The following is a 25,269-nucleotide window of genomic DNA, read 5'->3' on the forward strand; positions in this document are numbered from 1 at the left end:
TTGGCTTCTGTTTGCCGGTCTCTTCAGAGCCTCATTTCCGCCCTGACACAGGCGGGCGGAGGTGGACTCTTATTCAGGTAGCTAGTTCCGTCACTCTGCGGGGCAGGGAGGGGCTTGCGCTGCCGGGCGGGGCTGGCGCCGCGGGGATGGGCTGGGGCTGCCAGGAGGGGCTGACGCTGCTTTCTCCGTCTGTGCTGCTCAGGCTCCCGGCTGTTCTATATGGAGCGCGCCCCGCGCTGCGCGAGGTTCCAGCCCTCGGGTGTTCCACAAAAGCGCGGAAGGAAAAGCTGCGCCTGCTCTCTGTGCCTTCCCCGTCAGAGCGGTCCAGGCAGCCAAGGGCTTGGTGGGCGCACTTTACCCAGGTGTGGCGCGCCCCCTCCCTTCCGCGGACCCAGTCTCAGTTTCCGCTGGCGCCAGTCGGGCGCGCGCGCCTTCCGCCCTCCGCGTCCCCAGCCCCAGTCCCCGCCCGCGCCGGTCGGGTGCCTGCCCCCTGTGTCTCGCCGCGACCTTCCCCTCCCCCCTGCCTCCTGCCTCCGTCGGGGCTGGGCCGGTCCGCAGCCTGCAAGCTCCTCTCTGGACCCTCTCGGTCTCTTTGTTCTGCGAACGGCTGGCAGTGTGTTTGGGCCGGTTAATTTACTCTCTCTCTTTTGGTCTCCCACAGTTCAAGTTGGCAACTCACAGAAGTTCCCTCCGATTGTCCTCAGGGCACTCCGGCCCGGACCCTACCCCAAGCAATGCCGCCTAAGAGCTCCCGGGACGGATCTCCGTCCTTAGCTCTTTTGTCTCACTTTTTATCTTTTATATTTTGTCCTACCTCCTTTCGAAGACAATGGGCTGCTTTTCTGGGCGCCTGATGACCTCAGCTAGCGATCCGAAGTTGTTTTGTGAAGTTTGCTCTGCGTTCAGTTATTCTTTTGATGAATTTGTAGGAGAGAAAGTGGTCTCCCCGTCCTACTCCTCCGCCATCTTGGCTCCTCCCCCCCCCCTAAAATTCTATAGTAAATGTTTCGCAGACATCTCCTTTAATCTTCACAACAGTTTTATGAGGTAGATATTACCCCTATTTTATATATAGTTATTCTCTCACAGTCACATAACTTTTCAAGTGACTAAGCCAGGATTCTAATCCAGACATAATTTCAAAGTCTGAGCTCTTAACCACTTAGTTTGGGGATTAAATTGTGGGAAATATTTAAGACCATGTTGAAGAGTCTCTCCTTCTTCCATGGGTATCATGAAGTAATCAATGATTTTTAAGGAGCAAAGCATTGTAGGTGATTCATGTTTTATAAAGATACCTCTTATATCAGCATGGAGGATAGTTTAACATGAAAGAAAATGAAGTCAAAGAGACATGAGCTAGAAAAAGCTGGAAAAGAAGTTATAAAGATCTGAAGTGTAATAGAACATTCATTCAATCAACAAATATTTACTGACTTCCTCTTACATGACATCCATTGTGCTAGACAAGGGCTACAAAAATGAAAAGTCCTGCTCCCTGTTTTCAAGAAACTTATAATCTAGAGGAGTATGTGTAGGAAATCCTTTATAATAACCATGTAAATAGATGTGGAAACAGTGGCTGACTTTATTTTTCTGGGCTCCAAAATCACTGCAGATGGTGACTGCAGCCATGAAATTAAAAGATGCTTGCTCCTTGGAAGGAAAGTTATGACCAATCTAGACAGCATATTAAAAAGCAGAGACATTACTTTGCCAACAAAAGTCTGTCTAGTCAAGGCTATTGTTTTTCCAGTAGTCATGTATGGATGTGAGAGTTGGACTATAAAAAAAGCTGAGCGCTGAAGAATTGATGCTTTTAAACTGTGGTGTTGGAGAAGACTCTTGAGAGTCCCTTGGACAGCAAGGAGATCCAACCAGTCCATCCTAAAGGAGATCAGTCCTGGGTGTTCCTTGGAAGGACTGATGCTGAAGCTGAAACTCCAGTACTTTGGCCACCTGATGTGAAGAGCTGACTCATTTGAAAAGACCCTGATGCTGGGAAAGATTGAGGGCAGGAGGAGAAGGGGATGACAGAGGATGAGATGGTTGGATGGCATCACTGACACAATGGACATGGGTTTGGGTGAACTCCGGGAGTTGGTGATGGACAGGGAGGCCTAGCGTGCTGCGGTTCATGGGGTCGCAAAGAGTCAGACATGCCTGAGCAACTGAACTGAATTGAAATAGCATATAATATGTGATACTGTGTGAGTACATGGTCAGGGGACTCAGATTGTACCACTTGAGCTGACGAATGAATAGGAATTTGCAGACAAGTATGCATGCATGGCATTATATTTAAGAGATGTTTGGCATTCAAGAAAGGGAAACTTGTGAGAAGATGAAGGTGCAGTATTTGAAACATATTGTAATTAAAAGTTATTCACTGTTTATGTGAAGTTCAAACTAACTGGATGTACTGTGTGTTATCTGGCAACACTACTGGCCACCTGTCAACTCCCCCCATATATATACAACCGTATTTCCTCCTCCCTTTCTGTCTCTATAGAAGAGGTATTCCTCCCCCTCCTCAGTATGCAAGTTTCATACACATTTTATATCAAACCCTCTCCTGGCTCCTGAATGACTTCATGGCATCAATTATCGCCTTTATCCTAATCTCTACTGTGACTCAAATTTCTCCACTTTTCCCTTGAAACCATTTTCACTGCTAATGTTTTAGTTTAGGCCCTATTTATTCTTCTCCAAAACTAGTGTAGTTCAGTTTAGTCACTCAGTCGTTTCCGAATCTTTGCGACCCCATAGACTGCAGCACGCCAGGCTTCCCAACTTGCTCAAACTCATGTCCATCAAGCTGGTGATGCCATCCAACCATCTCATCCTCTGTTGTCCCCTTCTCCTCCTGTCTTCAGTCCTTCCCAGATTCAGGGTCTTTTCCAATGAGTCAGATCTTCGCATCAGATGGCCAAAGTATTGAAGCTTCAGCATCAGTCCTTCCAAAGAATATTCAGGTCTGATCTCCTTTAGGATTGACTGGCTTGATCTCCTTGCAGTCCAAGGGACTCTCAAGAGTCCTCCAACACCACAGTTCAAAAGCATCAATTCTTCGGCGCTCAGCTTTCTTTATGGTCCAACTCACATCCGTGTATGGCTTCTGGAAAAACCATAGCTTTGACTAGACAGACCTTTGTCAGCAAAGTTATGTCTCTAATTTTTAATATGCTGTCTAGGTTGGTCATAGCTTTTCTTCTAGGAAGCACATGTCTTTTAATTTCATGGCTGCAGTCACCATCTGCAGTGATTTTGGAGCCCAAGAAAATTGTCACTGTTTTCCGTGTTTCCCCATCTATTGCCATGAAGTGATGGGACCAAATGCCATGATCTTAGTTTTTTTAATGTTGAGTTTTAAGGCAGCTTTTTCACTCTCCTCTTTCACTCTCAGCAAAAGGCTCTTATATTTTAAATATAACAGTACATACTTGTCTGTCCCAAACTCACAATCTATCCTTCCACTGCACCTTTCCCCACTGGTAACCATAAGTTCATCCTCTTAAGTTTGTGAGTCTGTTTCTGTTTTGTATCATTTTATTAGATTCCACATATAACTGATATCATATGATATTTGTCTTTCTCTGACTTACTTCATTTAGTATGATAGTCTCCAGGTCCATCCATGTTGCTGCAAATTGTATTATCTCATTCTTTCCAATGGCTGTCATATTCCACTGTATACACATATCACCTCTCCTATATTGTCTGGACTTCCCTGATAGCTCAGTTGGTAAAGAATCCATGTGCAATGCAGGAGACCCTGGTTCAATTCCTGGGTCGGGAAGATCCGCTGGAGAAGGAATAGGCTACTCACTCCAGTGTTTTTGGGCTTCCCTTGTGGCTCAGCTAGTAAAGAATCTGCCTTCAGTGCAGGAGACCTGGGTTCAATCACTGGGTTGGGAAGATTCTCCTGGAGAAGGGAAAGGCTGTCTACTCAAGTATTCTGGCCTCGAGAATTCCATAGACTGCATAGTCCATGGGATCACAGAGTTGGACACGACTGAATGACTTTCACTTTCTCCTTTACCTAGTCCACTGTCCATGGACATTTAGATTGCTTCCATGTCCTTGCTATTTTTTTTAATTTATTTATTTTTAGTTGAAGGATAATTGCTTTACAGTATTGTGTTCATTTCTACCAAACATCAACATGAGTCAGACATAGGTATACCCATGTCCCCTCCCACCTGAAAACATGTCCTGGCTACTGTATGCTGCAGTGAACATTGGGGCACATATGTCTTTTTGAATTATGATTTTCTCCAGATGTGTGCCCAGGAGTGGGATTGCTGGATCATGTGGTAGCTGTATTTTTAATTTCTTGAGGAACTGTCATATGTTCTCCACGGTGGCTGAAGCTATTTTCATTACCAAACTGTGTAGAAGGATTCCCGTTTCTACACACCTCCAGCATTGTTTGCAGGCTTTTTGTTGATGGTCCTTCTGACTAGTGGAAGGTGTTGTCTCATTGCAGTTTCGATTTGCGTTTCTCTAATAATTAACAATATTGAGCATATTTTCATGTGTCTTGGCCATCTGTATATCTCATTTGGTTAAATGTCTGTTTAGATCTTCTGTCCATCTTTTGATTTAGTTTTTTTTTTTTTTTTTTTTTGAGCTGCGTGCGTTCTTTGTAAATTTTGGAGGTTAATCACTTGTTGGTCTCTTTGCAAATATTTGCTCACATTCTGTGGGTTGTCTTTTGGTTTTGTTTATGGTTTCCTTTGCTGTGTAAAAGTTTTTGAGTTTAATTAGGTCTCACTTGTTTATTTTTGTTTTTATTCACATTACTCTAGAAGACAAAAAATATGCTACTGAAATTTATGTCAAAGAATATTCGTCCTACGTTCTAAGAGTTTTATAGTGTCCAATCATACATTTAGGTCTTTAATCCATTTTGAGTTTACTTTTTTTGTATGGTGTCAAAGAATGTTCTAATTTCATTTTTTTACACATAGCTCTCCTATTTTTCCGACACCACTTATTGAAGATACTGTCTTTTCTCCATTGTATATTCTTGCCACCTTTGTTGTAGATTAGATGACCATAGGTGTGTGGGTTTCTTTCTGGACTTTTGTACCCTGTTCTGTCGATGGATGTTTCTGTTCTTGTGACTGTAGCTGTTTAGTATAGTCTGAATTTGGAGAATGTGATTCTTCCAGCTTTGTTCGTCTTTCTCAAGATTGCTTTGACTATTCAGGGTGTTCTGTGTCTCCCCGCAGATTTTAAGATTTTTGTTGTAGTTCTGTGAAAAATGTCATTGGTTATTTGATAGGGATTGCACTGAATCTGTAGATTGCCTTGATAGTATAGTCATTTTGACAATGTTATTCTTCCAATCCAAAAACATTTCTATTTTTACATCTGTTTGTGTCATCTTCACTTTCATCAGCATCTTACAGTTTTTGGAGTACAGATCTTTTGCCTCCTTACATGGGTTTATTCCTGGGTATTTTATCCTTTTTGTTGCAGTGGTAAGTGGGATTGTCTTATTAATTTTTCTTTCTGATTCTTCATTGTTAGGGTATAAAAATAGAAGAGATTTCTGTGTATTAATTTTGTATACTGCAACTTTGCTGAATTCATTGATGAGCTCTAGTAGTTTTCTGGTAGTATCTTTAGAATTTTCTGTGTTGTATTATGTCATCTGCAAACAGTAACCATTTTACTTCTTCTTTTCTAGTTTAGATTCCCTTCATTGTTTTCCTTCTCTAATGGCCATGGCTAGGACTTCCAAAACTAAGCTGGTTAAAAGTGGTGAGAGTGGAAATCCTTGTCTTGTTCCTGATTTTAGAGGAAATGCTTTCAGCTTTTCACAGCTGAGTATGATTTATCTGTAGTTTTGTCATATGTGGCCTTTATTATGTTGAGGGATGGTCTCTTGATGCCCACTTTCTAGAGAGGGTTTTTTTAATCATAAATGGATGTTGAATTTTTTCAATGGCTTTTTCTGCATCTATTGAGATGGTCATATGGTGTTGCAATTTGTTGATGTGGTATATCATACTGATTGATTTGCACATATTGAGAAATCCTTGCACCCCTGGATTAAATCTAAGTTGATCATGGTGTATGGTCCTTTTAATGTAGCACTTTTTATTTTATACATAGTAGTTTGTACCTCTTAATTCCCACTCCATCTTGCCCTCAACTCCTTAATTTAATGTTTTAAGTTATGCATATCATACTAGGTGAAGAACACAGGATAGCTTCATAAATCCTCTTCAGTTTGTAAATTGTGTTTCTCTTAAATTTTCATTAGGAAAAATGTCAGAACTTAAGAAAGCCAGTTGACCTCCTGAATACTATTATAATACTAATCTTTAAAACTTCCTTCTTGTTACTTTCTTCAGTTTTAAAATTACAATATTTAAAAATGTGACAGAGACCTTAAGGCTAGACATTTTAATGAATATTAATGGTTGAATTTCCAGTGAGTAGTAATTACTTTTTGGATAACTTTATCTAAATTTTTTCAATAATATGAGTTACTGTCTCATTAGCACCAACATTATGAGACTAATTGTTTTTTTACACATCACTGAATTTTAATATCTTAGATGATTTAATCAAGAGAACCAGAAAATTTTAAAAGAAGAGGAGTATGATTTTATGCTTTCTAGGTTGTGAAGGCTCTGCTTTTGTCTCCTTTTTTCATCTTTCCTATGTGCCTTGAAATTGTTTAGAAATTCTAAAATTGGAAAGATAGAGCCATACATATTGACCCTATTCACATGATGTGTTTCTTAGGTTGTATACATTATGTCATAGAAACATCTTAAAACTTTTTATTTTCATATATATATCTTATTTGGAAAGTGAGGACAATGTAAATTATTAAAGTTCTGTTTAGGCTATATAAATTAGTCATCAAGAAAACTATGTGTACTCTATTTGAAATACATGGTTATCCTATTTGCCAACAAAATGTGTTCCTTCCAGAGCAATTTGGCACAGCTCTAACAGAAGCCTTTTATTTTCTCCTCATTTTCTGCCAGTTGAATAAAAACCTCAAACTAACATTGGAAACTTGTGTTAATTATGGTTCCATCCATTGTGGGATTGTGTGTGTATGTATGTGTGTATATAGTTACAAAACATACTTCAGCAAGCCTTCTTGAGAGCTTCCCAATTTGGCAACTGCTTTCAAGCATTCCATAACATTAGCAAAACCACATCCCTTGCTGGTTACTGCAGAAAGTGAGTACCCAGTAAATATTCTCTGTTCTTCAGTAAACAGAGGAATGACTTATTTGTTGCCATAATGATTTGTGTTGTTACTTTGGCTATGGAATTAAGGGTGCTAAAAACTGGCTGTTCTTGTCTGTTGTATAATATCCCTGTTAAGTTTTTAGAAAAGTCCTACTTGTGAGGTTATATTACAGAATATATGGAAATTATTTTTTACACTGAATTATTAAAGTATGTTAAATGCTTACCTGTATATAGGTGATCTAACTTGCATTCCTAAATAGTTCTCTGAGATCACAGCAACCCCACCCTGAATAGGCACATTCCAAAGTCAAGATTTTGTACATAGACTTCCTATTTTAACCATTTGATTTTCCAGGCAGCATTTAGTCAGCTGAGAAGTATTTACTGAGTTTGTACAATGGGCAATGGACTTTGTTAAGCAATTACTTGAAAATAAGATTAAAACTAAAAAGAAAATCTATGACAAATCTAGACACCATATTAAAAAGCAGAAACATTACTTTGTGACAAAGGTCCATGTAGTCAAAGCTATTTCCAGTAGTCATGTATAGATGTGAGAGTTGGGCCAAAAAGAAAGCTGAGAACCAAAGAACTGATGCTTTTCAACTGTGGTGATGGAAAAGACTCTTGAGAGTGCCTTGGTCAGCAAGGAGATCCAGCCAGTCCATCCTAAGGGAAATTAGTCCTGAATATTCATTGGAATGACTGATGCTGACTCTGAAACTCCAGTACTTTGGCCACCTAATGCAAAGAGCTGACTCACTGGAAAAGACCCTGATGCTGGGAAAGATTGAAGGCAGGAGGAAAAGGGTACGACAGAGGATGAGATAGTTGGATGGCATCACCGACTTGATGGACATGAGTTTGAACAACCACCGGGAGTTGGTGATGGACAGGGATTTTTAAGTATGTAGTACAGTATTAACTGTATGCATATTTTTGCACAGCAGAACTCTAGAATGTTTTCACCTTGCACCACTGAAACTTTGTACCCATTTAACAGCAACTCCAATTTCTACCTTCCGCAAACCCTACAACCATCATTCTTTCTGTTTCTATGAGTCTGACAGGGCTTCCCTGATGGCTCAGACAATAATCTACCTTAGATACTTCATATAATTAGAATTATGCAATATTTGTCTTTCTGGGACTGGCATATTTCACTTAGCATAATGTCTTCAGGGTTCATCCATATTATGGCCTATGTCAGAATTTCACTGTTTTTGAAGGCTGCATGAAAATAGTCCCTTATACAATAGTTTAAAAATCCATATTTTGTCTATCCACTCATACATCAATGAACATTAACGTTGTTCCACTTATGGGCATCAGTTCAGTTCAGTCACTCAATTGTGTCCAACTCTTTGCAACCCCATGGACTGCCGCACACCAGGCTTCCTTGTCTGTCACCAGCTTCGGGGGCTTGCTCAAACTCATGTCCATTGAGTCAGTGATGCCATCCAACCATCTCATCCTTTATCATCCCCTTCTCCTCCTGCCTTCAATCTTTCCCAGATTCAGGGTCTTTTCCAATGAGTCAGTTCTTCACATCAGGTGGCCAAAGTATTGAAATTTGAGCTTCCAATGAACATTCAGGACTAATTTCCTTTAGGATTGACTGGTTTGATCCCCTTGCAGTCCAAGGGACTCTCAAGAGTCTTCTCCAAAACCACAGTTCAAAACCATCAATTCTTCAGTGCTCAGCTTTCTTTGTGGTCCAACTCTCACATCCATACATTACTACTAGAAAAACCATAACTGACTAGACGGACCTTAGTCGGCAAAGTAATGTCTCTGCTTTTAAAATGCTATCTAGGTTTATCGTAGATTTCCTTCCAAGGAACAAGTGTGTTTTATTTTCATGACTGCAGTCACCATCTGTAGTGACTTTGGAGCCCAAAAAAATAAAGTCTGAAAAAAAAAAAAAGAAAGTCTGTCACTGTTTCCATTGTTTCCCCATCTACTTGCCATGAAATGATGGGACCGGATGCCATGATCTCCATTTTTTGAATGTTGAGTCTTAAGAAAACTTTTTCACTTTCCTCTTTCACTTTTATCAAGAGGCTCTTTAGTTTGCTTTCTGCCATAAGGGTGGTGCCATCTGCATATCTGAGGTTATTGATATTTCTCCCAGCAACCTTGATTACAGCTTGTGCTTCATCCAGCCCAGCATTTTGCATGATGTACTCTGCATGCACATTAAATAAGCAGGATGACAGTATACAGCCTTGATGTACTCCTTTCCTGATTTGGAACCAGTCTGTTGTTCCATGTCCAATTCTAACTATTGCTTATTTTTTTTTTATTTATTTTTATTAGTTGGAGGCTCAGGAGACAGGTAAGGTGGTCTGGTATTCCCACCTCTTTCAGAATTTTCCGGTTTTGTCATGATCCACACAGTCAAAGGCTTTGGCATAGTCAATAAAGCAGAAGTAGATGCTTTGCTGGAACTCTCTTGCTTTTTTTGATGATCCAGTGGATGTTGACAATTTGATCTCTATTTCCTCTGCCTTTTCTAAATCCAGCTTGAACATCTGGAAGTTTACAGTTCACATACTGATGAAGCCTGTCTTGGAAAAATTGAGCATTACTTTGCCAGCCTGTGAGAAGAGTGCAATTGTGCAGTAGTTTGAACGTTCTTTGACATTGTCTTTCTTGGGGATTGGAATGAAAACTGACCTTTTCCAGCCCTATGGCCACTGCTGAGTTGTCCAAATTTGCTGGCATATTGAGTGCAGCACTTTCACAGCATCATCTTTCAGAATTTGAAATTGCTCAATTCAATTTGAATTGAAACTGGAATTCCATCACCTCCAATGGCTTTGTTCGTAGTAATGGTTCCTAAGGCCCACTTGAATTCACTCACATTCCAGGATGTCTGGTTCTAGGTGAGTGATCACACCGTCATGGTTATCTGGGTCATGAAGATCTTTTTTGTATAGTTCTTCTGTGTATTCTTGCCACCTCTTCTTAATATCTTCTGCTTGTGTTAGCTCCATACCATTTCTGTCCTTTATTGTACCCATCTTTTCATGAAATAGTCCCTTGGTATCTCTAATTTTCTTGAAGAGATCTCTAGTGTTTCCCATTCTGTTGTTTTCCTCAATTTTTTCATTGATCACTGAGGAAGGCCTTCTTATCTCTCCTTGCTATTCTTTCGAACTCTGCATTCAAATGGGAATATCTTTCCTTTTCTCCTTTGCCTTTCACTTCTCTTCTTTTCGCAGCTATTTGTAAGCCCTCCTCAGACAAACATTTTGCCTTTTTCCATTTCTTTTTCTTGCAGATGGTCTTTACCACTTCCTCCTATACAGTGTCACAAACCTCCGTCCACACTTCTTCAGGCACTCTGTCTATCAGATCTAATCCCTTGAATCTGTTTGTCATTTCCACTGCATAATCGTAAGGGATTTGATTTAGGTCTTACCTGCATGATCTAGTGGTTTTCCCTACTTTCTTCAATTTAAGTCTGTATTTGGCAATAAGGAATTCATGATATGAGTCACAGTCAGCTCCCAGTCTTGTTTTTGCTGACAGTGTAGAGCTTCTTCATCTTTGACTGAAAAGAATATAATCAATCTGATTTCGGTATTCACCATTCAATGACATCCATGTATAAAATCATCTCTTGTATTGTTGGAAGAGAGTGTTTGCTATGACCAGTGTGTTCTCTTGGCAAAACTCTGTTAGCCTTTGGCCTGCTTCATTTTGCACTCCAAGGCCAAACTTGCTTGTCACTCCTGGTATCTCTTGACTTCCAACTTTTGCATTCCAGTCCCCGATGATGAAAAGGACATCTTTTTTTGGTGTTAGCTCTAGAAGATCTGGTATGTCTTCATAGAACCATTCAGCTTCTTCGGCATTAGTGGTTAGGGCATAGTCTTGGATTACTGTGATGTCATATGATTTGCCTTGGAAGTGAAACGAGATCATTCTGTTGTTTTTGAGGTTGCACCCAAGTCCTGCCTTATGAACTTTCTTTTGTTGACCATGAGGGCTATTCCATTTCTTCTAAGGGATTCTTGCCCACGGTAGTAGATATAATGGTCATCTGAATTAAATTTGCCCATTCCTGTCTGTTTTAGTTGACAGATTCCTAAGATGTTGTTCACTCTTGCCATCTCCTGTTTGACCTTATCCAATTTACTTTGATTCATAGATCTAACATTCCAGGTTCCTATGTGATACTGTTTACAGAGTGGGACTTTTCTTTCACTACCAGACATAGCCACATCTTAGTGTTATTTACACTTTGGCTCAGTTTCTTCATTCTTTCTGGACCTATTTCTCCTGTCTTCCCTAGTGGCATATTGGACACCTATCCACCTGGGTGGGGGGAGGGGAGGGGGTCTCATCTTCCAGTGTCGTATCTTTTTTCCTTTTCATGCTGTTTGTGGTATTCTTCAGGCAAGAATGCTGAAGTAATTTGCCATTCCTTCTTCCAGTAGACCGCGTTTTGTCAGAACTCTTCACCATGACCCATCTATCTTGGGTGGCTCTGCACAGCATGCCTCGTAGCTTCGTTGAGTTATACAAGGCTGTGATCCATGTGATTATCACATGGTTATTGGTTAGCTTTCTGTGATTGTGGTTTTCGTTCTGGAGACTGTGGGATTACAGTTTTTGCTTCTTCTGTCTGCGCTCTGATGAATGAGAATAAGAGGCTTATTATGCAAGCCTTCTGAATGGAGAGACTGGCTGTGAGGAAAACTGGGTCTTCCTCTGGTGGGCAGGGCATGCTCGGTAAATCTTTAATCCAATTGTCTACTGATGGGTGAGGCTTTGTTCCCTCCCTGTCACCATCTATGTCTATACTCATATTTATTTTGCTTGTTTTAGAAATTAATATAAGTGAAATCATACTACATACATACTTCAGTTACTTTCTTCTTTCACTCAATCTTATCTTTTCAGCTTATTCTAAGTTGATTAATTATAGCATGTTCATTTTCACTATATAGTAACTCACTATATAGATATACTGCACTTTTTTAATTGATAGAACTATTGATATCTTTTCTGGCAGATATCTTTTAGGTTTCATCAATCTTTCATGTATGCTTGTAAACACTGTGTAAACTCAAATTTGGGGTTTCCATTTTCTGTATTTGGCCACTAGATGGTGAAGAACAGGGAAGCCTGGCCTGCTGTCACCCATGGGGTCGCAAAGAGTCGAACATGACTGAGTGCCTGAACAACAAGAACAACATTAGATCATGTTTCTTAATTTTTCATTAATTAATTTTTATTATTTAAGTCTTTTCTGTTTCTACTAATTTTTATCAGCTTGATTGACCTACTAATTTCTGGAAGAGATATGTTAAAATTTCCCTCTCTAATAGTTGATTCCTCAATTCATCTTTATCAGTTTTAAAGTATATATTTAGAAGTTGTGTTACTCAATGCATAAAAATTCTGGTTTTTCTCTTCCTAATGAACATAGCCTTTTGTCATTATCAAATGACCCTCTTAATTCTAATAATCTATTTTACCCTAAAATCTATTAGCTCTAGAGTTTAAAGTGTTAGTCATTCAGCTGTGTCTGACTCTTTGTGACCCCATGGACTGTAGCCCACCAGGCACCTCAGTCCAAGGAATTCTTCAGCAAGAGTACTACAATGGGTTACCATTTCCTTTTCCAGGGGATCTTCCCAACCCGGGGATGAACCCCCGTCTCTTGCATTGCAGGCAGATTCTTTACCATCTGAGCCACCTACTTCAGCTATTTTGTGGCTGGTAAATTGCTTGCATATATCCTCCTATTTTTTTAATTTAATTTTTCTCATTTTTATGTTTTAGAGGTGTTTCTTATAAATAGCCTGTAACTAGTTGTTCCCCTTTAATTCAACTTTTATTCCTTTAAGATTATAAATTAATCTTGGAAGAGGAAGAAAAAAGGAACCTGGGCTTATTTGCCTCCCTGAAAGGGTTTTTTTGGGGGGGTTTAGTCAGGGTGTCACTTTCACAGGCTAAATAGCTGCAGTGAGAGAATAGCAAAATCGAGTTCTCTTGGATCACTTAGCCCCTCTTCTGGGTTTGGAGCTAAGTTTTTAAAATATATTCTCCAATGTAAAGTGCATCTTAATCAATGCCTTTTGAGACCCCACATTTGTTGGTAAGTTTTTGGTGTGAACTTATTTTTAGATACATGTTTTTGTTAACCTATCATAATTCAATACAAAGTTATTTGCACATCCTAAAAAATTTCTGATCCCCCCCCCCAGAAAAGTTTTTGCTCCTTCATCTAAGTCCCCTCTTCCACTTTGCTAATACTTCTGTTCCATTACAACTCTTACTCTAGTTTTTATTTTAAAGTGCCTTCTCCCATAGTAAATTATTAATTCATTGAGAATAAAGAGTCTATCTTATTCATATTTGTATAGTTCAGGACTACTATTGTGCTTTTTATTGGACCTTACACATAGTAGAAAATTAATAAAATGTTGAAAAAATGAACATATGAATAAATAACTAAACATTAGCTATTCTGTGATGGAATTTAAATATCATAACATTCTGACCTTTAGTCTGAACATTAAAACCTTAGCGTTCTAGAAGACCATTTTAGATGTTAAGAGTTAGAAGTCACTGTATCAGTCAGGATTCTTTGATTGTAAATAATGAAAACTCAACTGAAATATGGTTGTATATGAGAAGTTTAGGAATTCAAACACAACTACACCAAGACCCACAAAGATATCCTTAGAACCCAATCACTTCATTTATTAATTCTTTGATTTCCTTCTCAGATTCCCTCCCCTTCTTGGTTTCCTTCTGTTTAGGTTTACATCATCCTTAATGCTATTCTATCTTCCCAATTGTTCCACCGTAAGCCAAACATTTCTTTAGTTGGACTAACTTGGGTTTTTGCCTCATTACTGAGCCAACAACTGTTTCTAGGCATGTGGATTATGCTGATTTAGGTCCTTATCACATATCCATCCTTAAATTTAGTCAAGGGTACAGTCCCCTCCCCTCAAACTACATGAGGAAAGACTACTTCATTAAGCAAAATTAGGATGCTTTTGCCTAAAAAAAGATGAATATATAGAACAGTATATGTTCATTTCAAAATGTTGTGAAGTAATTAGCCTCCAACTAATAAAAAAAAAAAAAAAATAAGGAAGGTGAGCAAAACAGCTAGGTTATTGCCTAAACTCATGTAGTTTCTTAAATAGTGCTTATGTACAAAATAAGCCTGTGATGATCTATTATAGACTTTTAAGCTTGTGCAGTTTTTCATTTTTGATTGTGTTTAGAATATAGCAATGATAAACCAAGATATATCATGAAGGAAAGATTCTCATGCAGTTTATCACTCTGCTCCATTCCAAACCAAAAACCAGTCATGTAGGTAGATCTACTATTTGGCATAGTTATTTGTTACAGCTAAAAATTAGATTAAACCTTTTAATGGTTATAGGCTTACTGAAAGCAATAATGCAAAATGTAGCTTTTAAAAAAAAGTCACTTAAAAATTTGGCTCATTGCCTAGTTAGAGGAACAGAACAAAACAAGAAAAATGTTGCCATGTTAAATAAGCGATATATAATATTTCCTGAAATAGGAAGATTTTTGTTTTAGTTACTGGATAAATTGTTATTCAAAGAGCATTTGACTTTTAATAGCATGCATTTAGATTAACAAAAGATGTATTTTAATCTTAAAATTCATGATTGTGTTCAGTTACTTTCTCCTGCAAATTGTCCTCTCTTTTTTTACTAGCTTGTATCAGGAAAGGAAGTAAGTTGAAGAACATTTCATATGAATAATGTGCTCCAGACTTTGCTAGTCTCTAAACAGATGTTAAAACACTATATATCTTCTCCATCTGTTTTCAGACTTTGTGGACACTCTATTATACATCAGTATTTACTGTACTAGTATCAGATTAACAATTGGGCCTATTGCTTTAATTCTAGGAGTACTTTTTATGAACAATGGTCCAGTTGAAGAGTGACATACTGTGAGCAGATTATATGAATATTAGCATATTGTTTAAAAATAAGTTTATCATGTTTTCCAAGTTTTTGGATAACATGCAGTTTTCTGCTTGTTTATCCTCCAAATCGCTTTGATAATTTCCCAATGAGAAATGAATGGTATCAAATATTATTGCACATCTGAGCTTAATGCTTAATGAAAAAGTATTAACAGAGTTACTTTGTGTCCTTATATTGCTTTTACAGGGATTCATTGGAAACAGAGGGCCTTCTGGACCTCCTGGTCTCAAAGGAACTCAGGTATGGAGAAAATAAATATCCAGTCAGCAATTCCTTAAATTCAGATTTTTCTTTTTTATTTTTCATGGGACTTTAGTTTTGGCTCAAAGAAAACTGCATTAGATGGACAATTTTTTACCATTGAGGATTTCAAGTTACCGTTTTGTATTGGCAGTTATGGGATGGAATTTGGAATCATTTTAATGTTCTGAATTCACTAAGTGATTTATGAGGTGGTCTCTACAAAATGGCTGAAGAATCTGAGCCAATAATCTCCCTCATATGTACTAGAATTTACATTTACCATTTGTGTCTATTTTATATTTCTAACCCATAAATTATTTTTAATTGAATTATGGACTGAGCAAAATGTTTTTAGATAAATAAGATCTATGATTTAAGAGGTCTGTAAGTGTTCAGATGTGGTAAATATGAACTGTTTATTTAAAGGTAAAAAAAAATCAGTATGTTTAGCAAATATGTTAAATAGAATAAATACATTTATTATTTTAATTTTCTTAGAGAATAAAGTATAAATATTATTTGTTTTATGTTTCTCTGTTTCGTCTACCCATACAATATTTAATCCTTAGAAGAATGCACAAAATTTTATATTTTATGACATTATAGCTGATTTGATCTCAAAAATGTTGGATCTGCAAATTAGATAAAAGGAAACTCTAAACATTGAGCTCCATTTGTGTAGGATCTGATATATCTTTATCTCTAAGGCTTAAGAAAGAACTGAGACTCAAAAACATTTGTTGAATAATTAAGAATCAGAATGTGCCAAGAGCAAACAGATTCTGTACTAATAATTTTTTAATAAAAACAATTTGTACTGATTTCCATCTATTTATGTCAGAGATATAGAACCCAAGAAAGTCAAGTCTGTCCTCATTTCACAGTCCTCAGTGATTCCTAATGCTGATTTTTGCAATGCCCTAATCACTTTCACTCTTGTCTACTCTCAATTTTCTATGTTTATCTCATATCATCTACCAGTTTTTGAAAATAATCCAAAAGTACATATCCTTCTTAACGTGATACAGGCTTGTCAAACAAAAAAATTAAGTGTTATGGGGTGACATAGTTCTAAAATATAAGAAAATCACAGTATTATTTTTATTACATTTCAGAAAGAGCTTCAGACTTCAGAATAAATGGAGTAAGGTTTTACTTTTTTAATACTCATCTCATGAGGTCATGACATGTTCTGATCTTTGTTTAAGGGAGAAGAAGGACCAACTGGATCCTTTGGAGAACTGGGGCCAAGAGTAGGTACCACATAAATAATTTTCAAAGAATGCTTCTGTTAAAACAATGGTTTTGGGTTTTTTAATAACACCAAAGTTTAAGTTATAGCAAAGGGAAAAAATGAAAACAAACTATAGTGGTTTATGAAGTGGTCTCCATGGTCTATAGCAATACAATCCCCTCAAATAAAATAATATTGTAACTAACATTTTCCAAGGATATTTTAAATTATATTATGCCTACTACATATTTGTGACACCATGGACTAGAGCCCATCAGGCTCCTCTGTCTGTGGGATTTCCCTGGCAAGAATATTGGAGTGGGTTGCTGTTTTCTTTTCCAGGGATCTTCTTGACCCAGGGATCGAGCCCCAGTCTCCTACATTGCAGTATTCTTTACCAACTGAGCTACCAAGGAAGCCCTACAACTAAAATTTTCCAGGGATATTTTAAATGTTATTACACCTACTACATATTTACTTATTCCTTCAATTCATCCAGTCTTATGGTCTTAGTAATTTGTGCAAGTTATTTATAAAGTGTCTCACAAACCTAAATACATTAACCATTTAGTAATACTTGGAAAATTTCTGTTTTCTGAGTTTGTTAGTAAATTTATGGAAGGCAAATAAGATATTTTTTGGCCAACTATTTTTTCAGATAATAGTGTGTGGTAATGTATGAATTATTTGTTTCCATGTCCTAAAAATGAATTTTTTAAGAATTTGGGGATACATGATGAAAGTTTACAGTATCATAAAGTAATTAAAGTGTGTACAACACATATATTTTAAGAGTCATTATTGGTCTTGCAGGAAATACCTTTCATTTTTTTCTTGAGAACCTCATAATCTATGATGTTCATCATTGGTTGAGATATAATGATCTCCTTAATCAAATCTTGTGTAATCAGACATCAGTTATTTGGTATTAGGAACCATGTACTATAGATTACTCCAGGATATTGAGTTTCTCTTCTCCATGGATCTTATCCTCTACTCTCTTCAGCTACTTACTGCTACAGACAAACCCTTGACCTTGTCATTACCAGTTACAGAAACCTCTTAATTTTTAATTTTAAACTTTTCATTCCCCAACCATCATCTCCTTTCTTTCTGTTACATTCTCTCTTGTAAACTAATCCAACAGTCCCAATAGAAATTTCAGTTCATTGATTCTAATGATGCTCCATACTCCTTATTTCCCTCATGACCACACATCTCTTCTAAATTTTAGGGTGCCCTACGGATTGATTTGTAGACTTCTCTTTTCTTTCTACACTCACTGCCTGGATGAACTGGTCCATTCTTATGGATTTAAATGCCATCAAATGCTAATGATTTCCAAAATTATACATTTAGATCAGAACATTCTACCCCTTAACTCTGTACTTGTACTAACTACCACCAGATCCCTCCCCTTAGAGGTCTAAGAAAACTATCAAAAGGAAATGTCCAAAACTGGAGCCTTCAATTTACCCTTCAGACCTGTTCTCCCACGGTCTACTTTGTTTCATTCATCCTTTACTCAGGTTAAACATGAACGAACTCTTTCTTGAGTTCATTCTTGACTCTTTCTCTCACATTCTGCACATGACCTGTCCACAATTCCTGGAAGCTCTGCTTTCAGACTATAGGCAGAATGTTACTACTTGCCACAGCCTCCTCTGATGTTGTTGTTTTAGGCACTAAGTTGTGTAGACTCTTTTGCAACCCAATGGACTGTAGCCCACCAGTCTCCTCTGTTCAAGGGATTTCCCATGCAAGAATACTGGAGTGGGTTGCTATTTTCTTCTCCAGGGAATCTTCCCAACTCAGGGATCAAACCTGCATCTCCTGCGTTGGGAGGTGGACTCTTTACCACTGAGCCAGCCACAAGGGAAGCCCACCTCCTCCGTTACCATCCTGCTTATGCCATTGTCATATCTCACATGGATTATTGCAGATGACTCCTCTTTAGACTCCCTGCTTCTGCTCTGACATCAGAGTGATCCCTGTGAAAACCCAGATCCTGGCACTTCTCAAAGCTTGCTAAGACTTCCTGTCTTGCTTAGAGTTAAAACCAAAGCCCTTACTATAATCTACCAGGCCCTCATGACCTGGCTTCCTCTCCCCCCATTCCCTTTTCATCCCTCATCTTCTTACTGATCTCCTCTCTTATGCTCTCCAGCTACATTCTTGCCTCAGGGTCTTTACACTGCTCTTTGCCTCTGCTTAGAATGCTCTTCCCCCAAGTATCCATATGCGTTTTCCCCTTTAAAAAGTCTTTACTCGATTGCCACCTTCTCATTGAGGTCTTTTTTGTAAGTCTTACCAAAATTTTAAACAAACTCCCACAACAGTTTATATCTCCCATCCTGCTTAATTTGATGTTCTTCAAATTTGCCACTACCTAGTATACCATGTATTTTACTTATTTTTTTAAAAATTATGTCATCCTCCATAGAATGTAAGCTCTATAAAAGTGAGTGAAAGTGAAAGCCGCTCAGTCGTGTCCCACTCCTTGGGACTCAATGAACTGTACAGTCCATGGAATTCTCCAGGCCAGAATACTGGAGTGGGTAGCCTTTCCCTTCTCCAGGGATCTTCCCAATCCAGGGGTTGAACTCAGGTCTCCCATATTATGGGCAGATTCTTTACCAGCTGAGCCCCAAGGGAAGCCCAGAATACTGGAGTGGGTAGCCCATCCTTTCTCCAGCAGATCTTCCTGACCCAGGAATCAAACTGCGGTTTCCTGCATTGCAGGCAGACTCTTTACCAACTGAGCTATCAGGGAAGCCCTAAAGGCAAGTATATTTAGTGCATTCATCAATCCTCAGTTTCTAGAACTGTGCCTGGCAAGTAGACAGACATGGTAGAATGAATGGCTAATAAGTTTGATAAAATGCATTTATCAAGTAATTTTGAAGCGTTTCATCTCATAGGATAGTCTGAATTTTATAAATTAGCAAACTTTCTGAAAGAAGAAGGATTAAACATATCTTTTTTTCCCCTGTTCCCTTCTAAGGGAAAACCAGGTCCAAAGGGGTATGTCGGTGAACCAGGACCAGAAGGCTTGAAGGTAAAGCAACTAACTTTCTTACCAGTTACATAGAATAATTTACAAAAAGATAAATTTATGACTTTCAGAACAGTATAAAATGAACACATATCAAATATTTTATTCAATTCCCTTAATTGAGGGAACCAGTTATATGTTAAAGCTGGTTCAAATAGCATTTGAAATACTGTATGTCTTTATATCTTTATCTGTATCTATATGTATATCTATCTATATCTGTATATGTCTGTAAATATCTATGACTATGACTTTGTGTATGTCTGTAATTAGATATATATATAAAATTAGATATTTTAATAAAGAAATATTAAGATTTGTGGTTATATATAGGACAATAACTGGCTTCCCCAGTGGCCCAGTGGTAAAGAATCCATCTGCAAGGCAGGAGCAGCAGGAGATGTGGATTCCATCCCTGGCTAGGGAAGATCCCCTGGAGGAGAGCATGGCAACCCACTCAAGTATTCTTGCCTGAAGAATCCCACGGACAGAGGATTCTGGCAGGCTACAGTCCAAAGGATCGCAGAGAGTCAGACACAACTGAAGTGACTTAGCATGCATACGCATAGGATAATAAACTATAACTTTAGGGACTGTCTGTTCCACTGGTAGAAATCTACAAGTCAAAAGTCTATAATTTTTAAATCTACATTTAAAAAGTGTGTTTGTGTATCTTCACTAAGTCTGGGTCCTTTAACTGAAAGTATACAGTGAGTATAAGTACATACTCTGGATCATCACTGGGTATTTTTAAGATTTTATGACATTTAAAAAATGTACTGCCGACCAACGTTTTTGCTTTGTGTTGAAGTTTTATGTGATTTTTAGTAAAACCAACAAATATAAAGTAATGCAGTGGTTTTTCATGTATAGCATTAAGTAAGGTCTGAAAGAAACTAACTTATGAGAATTGGTGATCAGTACAAATTTAAAATTTAATGAAAAGTTGAATTGTATCAGATTTATTGCTTTATTTCCTAAATCTAGAGTTCAAAGCTCATTAATTATATTAAACTCTTCATTTTTATTATACTGGAGATTAAGGGGAAAACAAACAACACTCTTTGAAGCCAATAATAAATATGAGCCAAAATATTTTTTAATGTGTCAGCATGTCTGGGAGTATCTGTACCTGACTCTTGAGTTACATAGAAAAACTCCCAGAAAATAGATGCATGGTATTTGTAAATAGAAGTCTTAATTATCTTTTACTGTAATTAATCCCTGTACTACCAAGCAACTAGAAAATCACCATGAGCTACCATCCAGTCAAACTGGCAGGAAACAAATCTCAGTCATTGCTGATATCCTGCCTCCTCCCTAGAGTTTCATCAGCATCTGGGTGGCATCCGTGTTACCTAGGAAGTGGAGGAAGTTCTTTACAGTTCAGTCCTCATACTTGTCCCTGCAATTTCTTCCTTGGAATATCATATAGCTATTTCCTAGATCTGGCACTGCCTTGGGAGAACCTGGAACTCTGGGGGAACACTTTGGAGATTGTTAAGAGCCACCACCTTTCACAGAACCTAGGATCTCTGTTCTCTCCGTAGGCCTGCAGGAATTATTCCTCTCTGTCTCTTTTCATCCTCAAAGACAACTCACCTCCTACATTCAAGCTGTCTGAAAACGCAAGCAGTAATGTAGGTCATCTGCAAGCAACTTTTGCTTTCTGCCTGTTATCACAGACCTCCCTTAAGATTATGTATCACAAAGGGTTCATCTCTCTAACTGGAATTTGAGAGGACCATTAAGTAGGAGAAGTTGTTTTTTTTTTTAATTATATCTATATATGCATACATATATACATACACACATATATATTGTGTATATAAATATAAAATCAAATCCTGCCACAAATTTTCTATAAAAACTGTCTAAGGAACTATTTTTTTCCTATTGGGATTATTTATTTATTTATTTTTAATTAATTTATTTTTTAACTGAAGGATAATTGCTTTACAGAATTTTGTTGCTTCCTGTCAAACCTCAACATGAATTAGCCACAGGTATACACATGTCCCCTCCCTCTTGAACCTCCTTCCCGTCTCCCTCCCCCTCCCACCCCTCTAGGTTGATACAGAGCTGCTGCTTGTGTTTTCTGAGACATACAGCAAATTCCCACTGGCTATCTATTTTACATATGGTAATGTAAGTTTCCATGTTACTCTCTCCATACAGGTGAGAGAAGGTGAGAACCTTCTCCTCCCCTCTCCCTGTGTCCATAAGTCTGTTCTCTTTGTCTGTTTCTCTGTTGCTGCCCTGCAAATAAATTCTTCCATACCATCTTTCTAGATTCCGTATATAAGCGTTAGTATATGATATTTATCCTTCTCTTTCTGACTTACTTCACTCTGTATAATAGGCTCTAGGTTCATCCACCTCATTAGAACTGACTCAAATGCACACACATATACATACACACATATATATTGTGTATATAAATATAAAATCCTGCCACAAATTTTCTATAAAAGCTGTCTAATGAACTCTTAAAAACTAGGATTTTCAACATACCAGTACAATGCTTTATTCAAAGCTTTATTTATATAATGCTTTATTTATTTACTATTTATATAAATGTATATAGAAATAGAAAAGCAAGTTTTTGTAGTCTTTGAAAGCTTATTTCAAACCGATTACCTATATGAGTATTAGGTTTCAGTGCTAAAATTCAGCACCATCCAATAGAGTATAAAATATGAATCACAGATGTGGAGCCCCAATAAAAAGGTGAAAAGAAATGGGAGAGATTAATTTTAGTAATATATTTTGTGTAACCCAAGATATAAAAATATTATCATTTCAACATGTTATCAGTATTAAAGTTATTAATGAGATTTTTGTACAAAGTCTGAAATACAGTGTGTATTATATTTACATCACACTTCAGCTTAGACCAGTTAATTTCAAGTGCTGAGTAGCGACATATCATGAGTAACTACAATATTGTTTGGTGAGTTTAACTGTCCCACAGTGAAAAATAATCAGGTAATAGTTTAATCTCCTATCTCTGATATAAATAAAATGTGCATTCTTGTCAGATTAATTATACGTGTCACCCTAAACTACTTTTCACTAATTTGTGCCTTTGTTTGGGCTTTCTTCATGGCATTCCTCACCACTGAAAGTGACCCTTTCTCATGACCAGTGTAAAAGTCATCCAGGGCCCAACTCATATAGTTTGAAATACAGTTATGAAATACATTTTCACAATTTATTATTTGAAGCCACTGATGTTTAGATTTTTATAAATTTATTTTTAATTGGAAGGTAATTGCTTTACAATTTTGTATTGACTTCTGCCATACAACAACATGAATCAGCCATAAATATACGTATGTCCCATCCCTCTTAAACCTCCCACCCCCACCCGACCCCACCCCTCTAGGTTATCACAGAGCACTGAGTTGAGCTACCTGTGTTATAGAGCAACTTCAACTAGCTACCTGTTTTACACATAGTAGGGTATAGGTTTCAGTGCTACTCTCTCAATTCATCCCACCCTCTCCTTCCCCCACTGTGTCTACAAGTCTGTGTATGTCTGCATCTCTACTCTTGCCCTGTAAATACGTTCATCAGTACCATTTTTCTACATTCCATATATATATGTGTTAATATACACTATTTTTCTTTCTGACTCATTTCACTCTATAACAAGTTCTAGGTTCACCTACCTCACTGGAACTGACTCAGATTTGTTCCTTTGTATGACTGAGTAGTATTCAATTGTACATATGTGTAATACCACAACTTGTTTATTCATTCATCTGTCAATGGGTGAACATCTGGGTTGCTTCCGTGTTCTAGCTATTGTAAGTAGTGCTGCAGTGAATATTGGGGTATGTGTGTCTGTTTGAAATATGATTTTCTCAAGGCATATTCTGTTGTGGGGTTGCTGGGTCATAAGGTAATTTTATTGCTAGTATTTTAAGGAATCTCCATACTCTTCTCCATAGTGGCTTGATATCAGTTTACATTTCCATCAACAGTGTAAGAGGGTTCTCTTTTCTCCATCGTCTCCACCATTTCTTATTTGTACATTTTTTTATAATGGTTGTTCTGATCAGTGTGAGATGATTTTAATTTGCATTTCTTTATTAATGAAAGATGTTGAGCATTTTTTCACAGGTTTATTGGCCACCTATATGTCTTCTTTGGAGAAATGTCTGTTTAGGTCTTCTGCTCATTTTTTGATTGGGTCATTTGTTTTTCTGATAAGGTAATATGGTATACGTACTGTATCTTACTTAACACTGCCAGCAGGCTATGGGACAGCAAAACCATAATTAGACACATTGGTATTTCTATGGTGAAATGTAACGATGTTCAAATTAATCAAACTAACTTTCTCTGACTTGGGTCAGGCAAAAGCATTGCTACCAAGTAAACACAGGTTAGGTCAAGTTTGCCACCAAATGTGTTGTGAAAAACTTTGGATTTTCAGAGCTTTAGGGACAGCAGAATTGTGGTTAAAGTTATGAACTGCGGTGAAGCCAGCTCTAGCCACACTCTCCCACACGGTGCCTGCTCCAATGAACCCCTTTGCTCCTTCCTGTGGGATGTGTTCTGTTGGCTTGTTCTGCTCAACGTCATGAGATACCTTATCTACTGAAGCAAAGAGGGTCCCTGTGGGCAAGGGCTTGATTTTCACTCTTCTTAATATCTTCTACAGCGCCTACCACTCTACCCTTTATAGAGTATACCTCAGTAGATATTTTATTTTTAAAATTTTATTTGTAGAAGTGTTTTAAAAGGGATTAAAATTCAGATATAGAAGAATGTAATTTAAGAAAACAGGTTACTAGTATTTGAATGGAAAGAGAGAAAAGACTATATCCTACTCAAATACTGTAACAGAGTTTTGATAAACTGAAAATTCCTTTGTTAATTTTGTAGATTATAACTAGATACTTACATTAAGATGAAAACAGGAGCAATGTTGAGAGTATTCTTGTTTGAAAATTAATGCTTTTTTCAACTTTATATTCTTTATTAACAGGGAGAAGTAGGAGAGCAAGGAAACATTGGGAAGATTGGTGAAACAGTAAGCTTATTTTATGCTCTTATTTTCACTTTTTAAATCCTCTCATGAGCATTTTTAGGAATCATATTAGCCATGATCTATGCTTATAAAATTCAGAACACAAAATACTTATCCACTACAAATATAAAGTCATTTATTATGTGGCAAGTAAAACCTACTATACAAAAACGAAAGGAGGGAAAACACAGATAATATTTTCATCCAGTATAAATTACATTCGTGATCTCAGGAACCTTTTAGTTTCTAATATTGGGTCTTTACCTTTAGTTCTGATCATCTCAAGCTATGTTTGACTGTAACATTTTTCATGATTAAAAAGCTACAAATTATCAAGCCATTAAATATTATAATAGGTGGAAAATGTTTTGTTTATATTTGGAAGGTTGGAGTTAACCGTGAGATAATTCAATGAAAGACATAATTTCTTTTCTCAAAAAGTTTAACTTGTTTAAATTAACAT

At 37.4% G+C, this 25,269-nt stretch overlaps 1 protein-coding gene across 8 annotated transcripts in view; it reads left to right on the plus strand.

The window, feature by feature from the left end:
* The window catches only part of COL24A1 (collagen type XXIV alpha 1 chain), a 382,349-nt gene that overhangs the window by 169,231 nt on the left and 187,849 nt on the right, over positions 1–25,269 (plus strand). For all 8 annotated transcript variants that reach the window (XM_043877542.1, XM_043877547.1, XM_043877541.1 and 5 more), the window contains 4 exons: positions 15,420–15,473; positions 16,685–16,729; positions 19,715–19,768; positions 24,765–24,809. In XM_043877542.1, the coding sequence (XP_043733477.1) occupies positions 15,420–15,473; positions 16,685–16,729; positions 19,715–19,768; positions 24,765–24,809 (198 nt within the window). The remainder of the gene's footprint in view (positions 1–15,419; positions 15,474–16,684; positions 16,730–19,714; positions 19,769–24,764; positions 24,810–25,269) is intronic.

Source organism: Cervus elaphus, chromosome 20, assembly GCF_910594005.1.
Source record: "Cervus elaphus chromosome 20, mCerEla1.1, whole genome shotgun sequence".
Classification (NCBI taxonomy): Eukaryota; Metazoa; Chordata; class Mammalia; order Artiodactyla; family Cervidae; genus Cervus; species Cervus elaphus.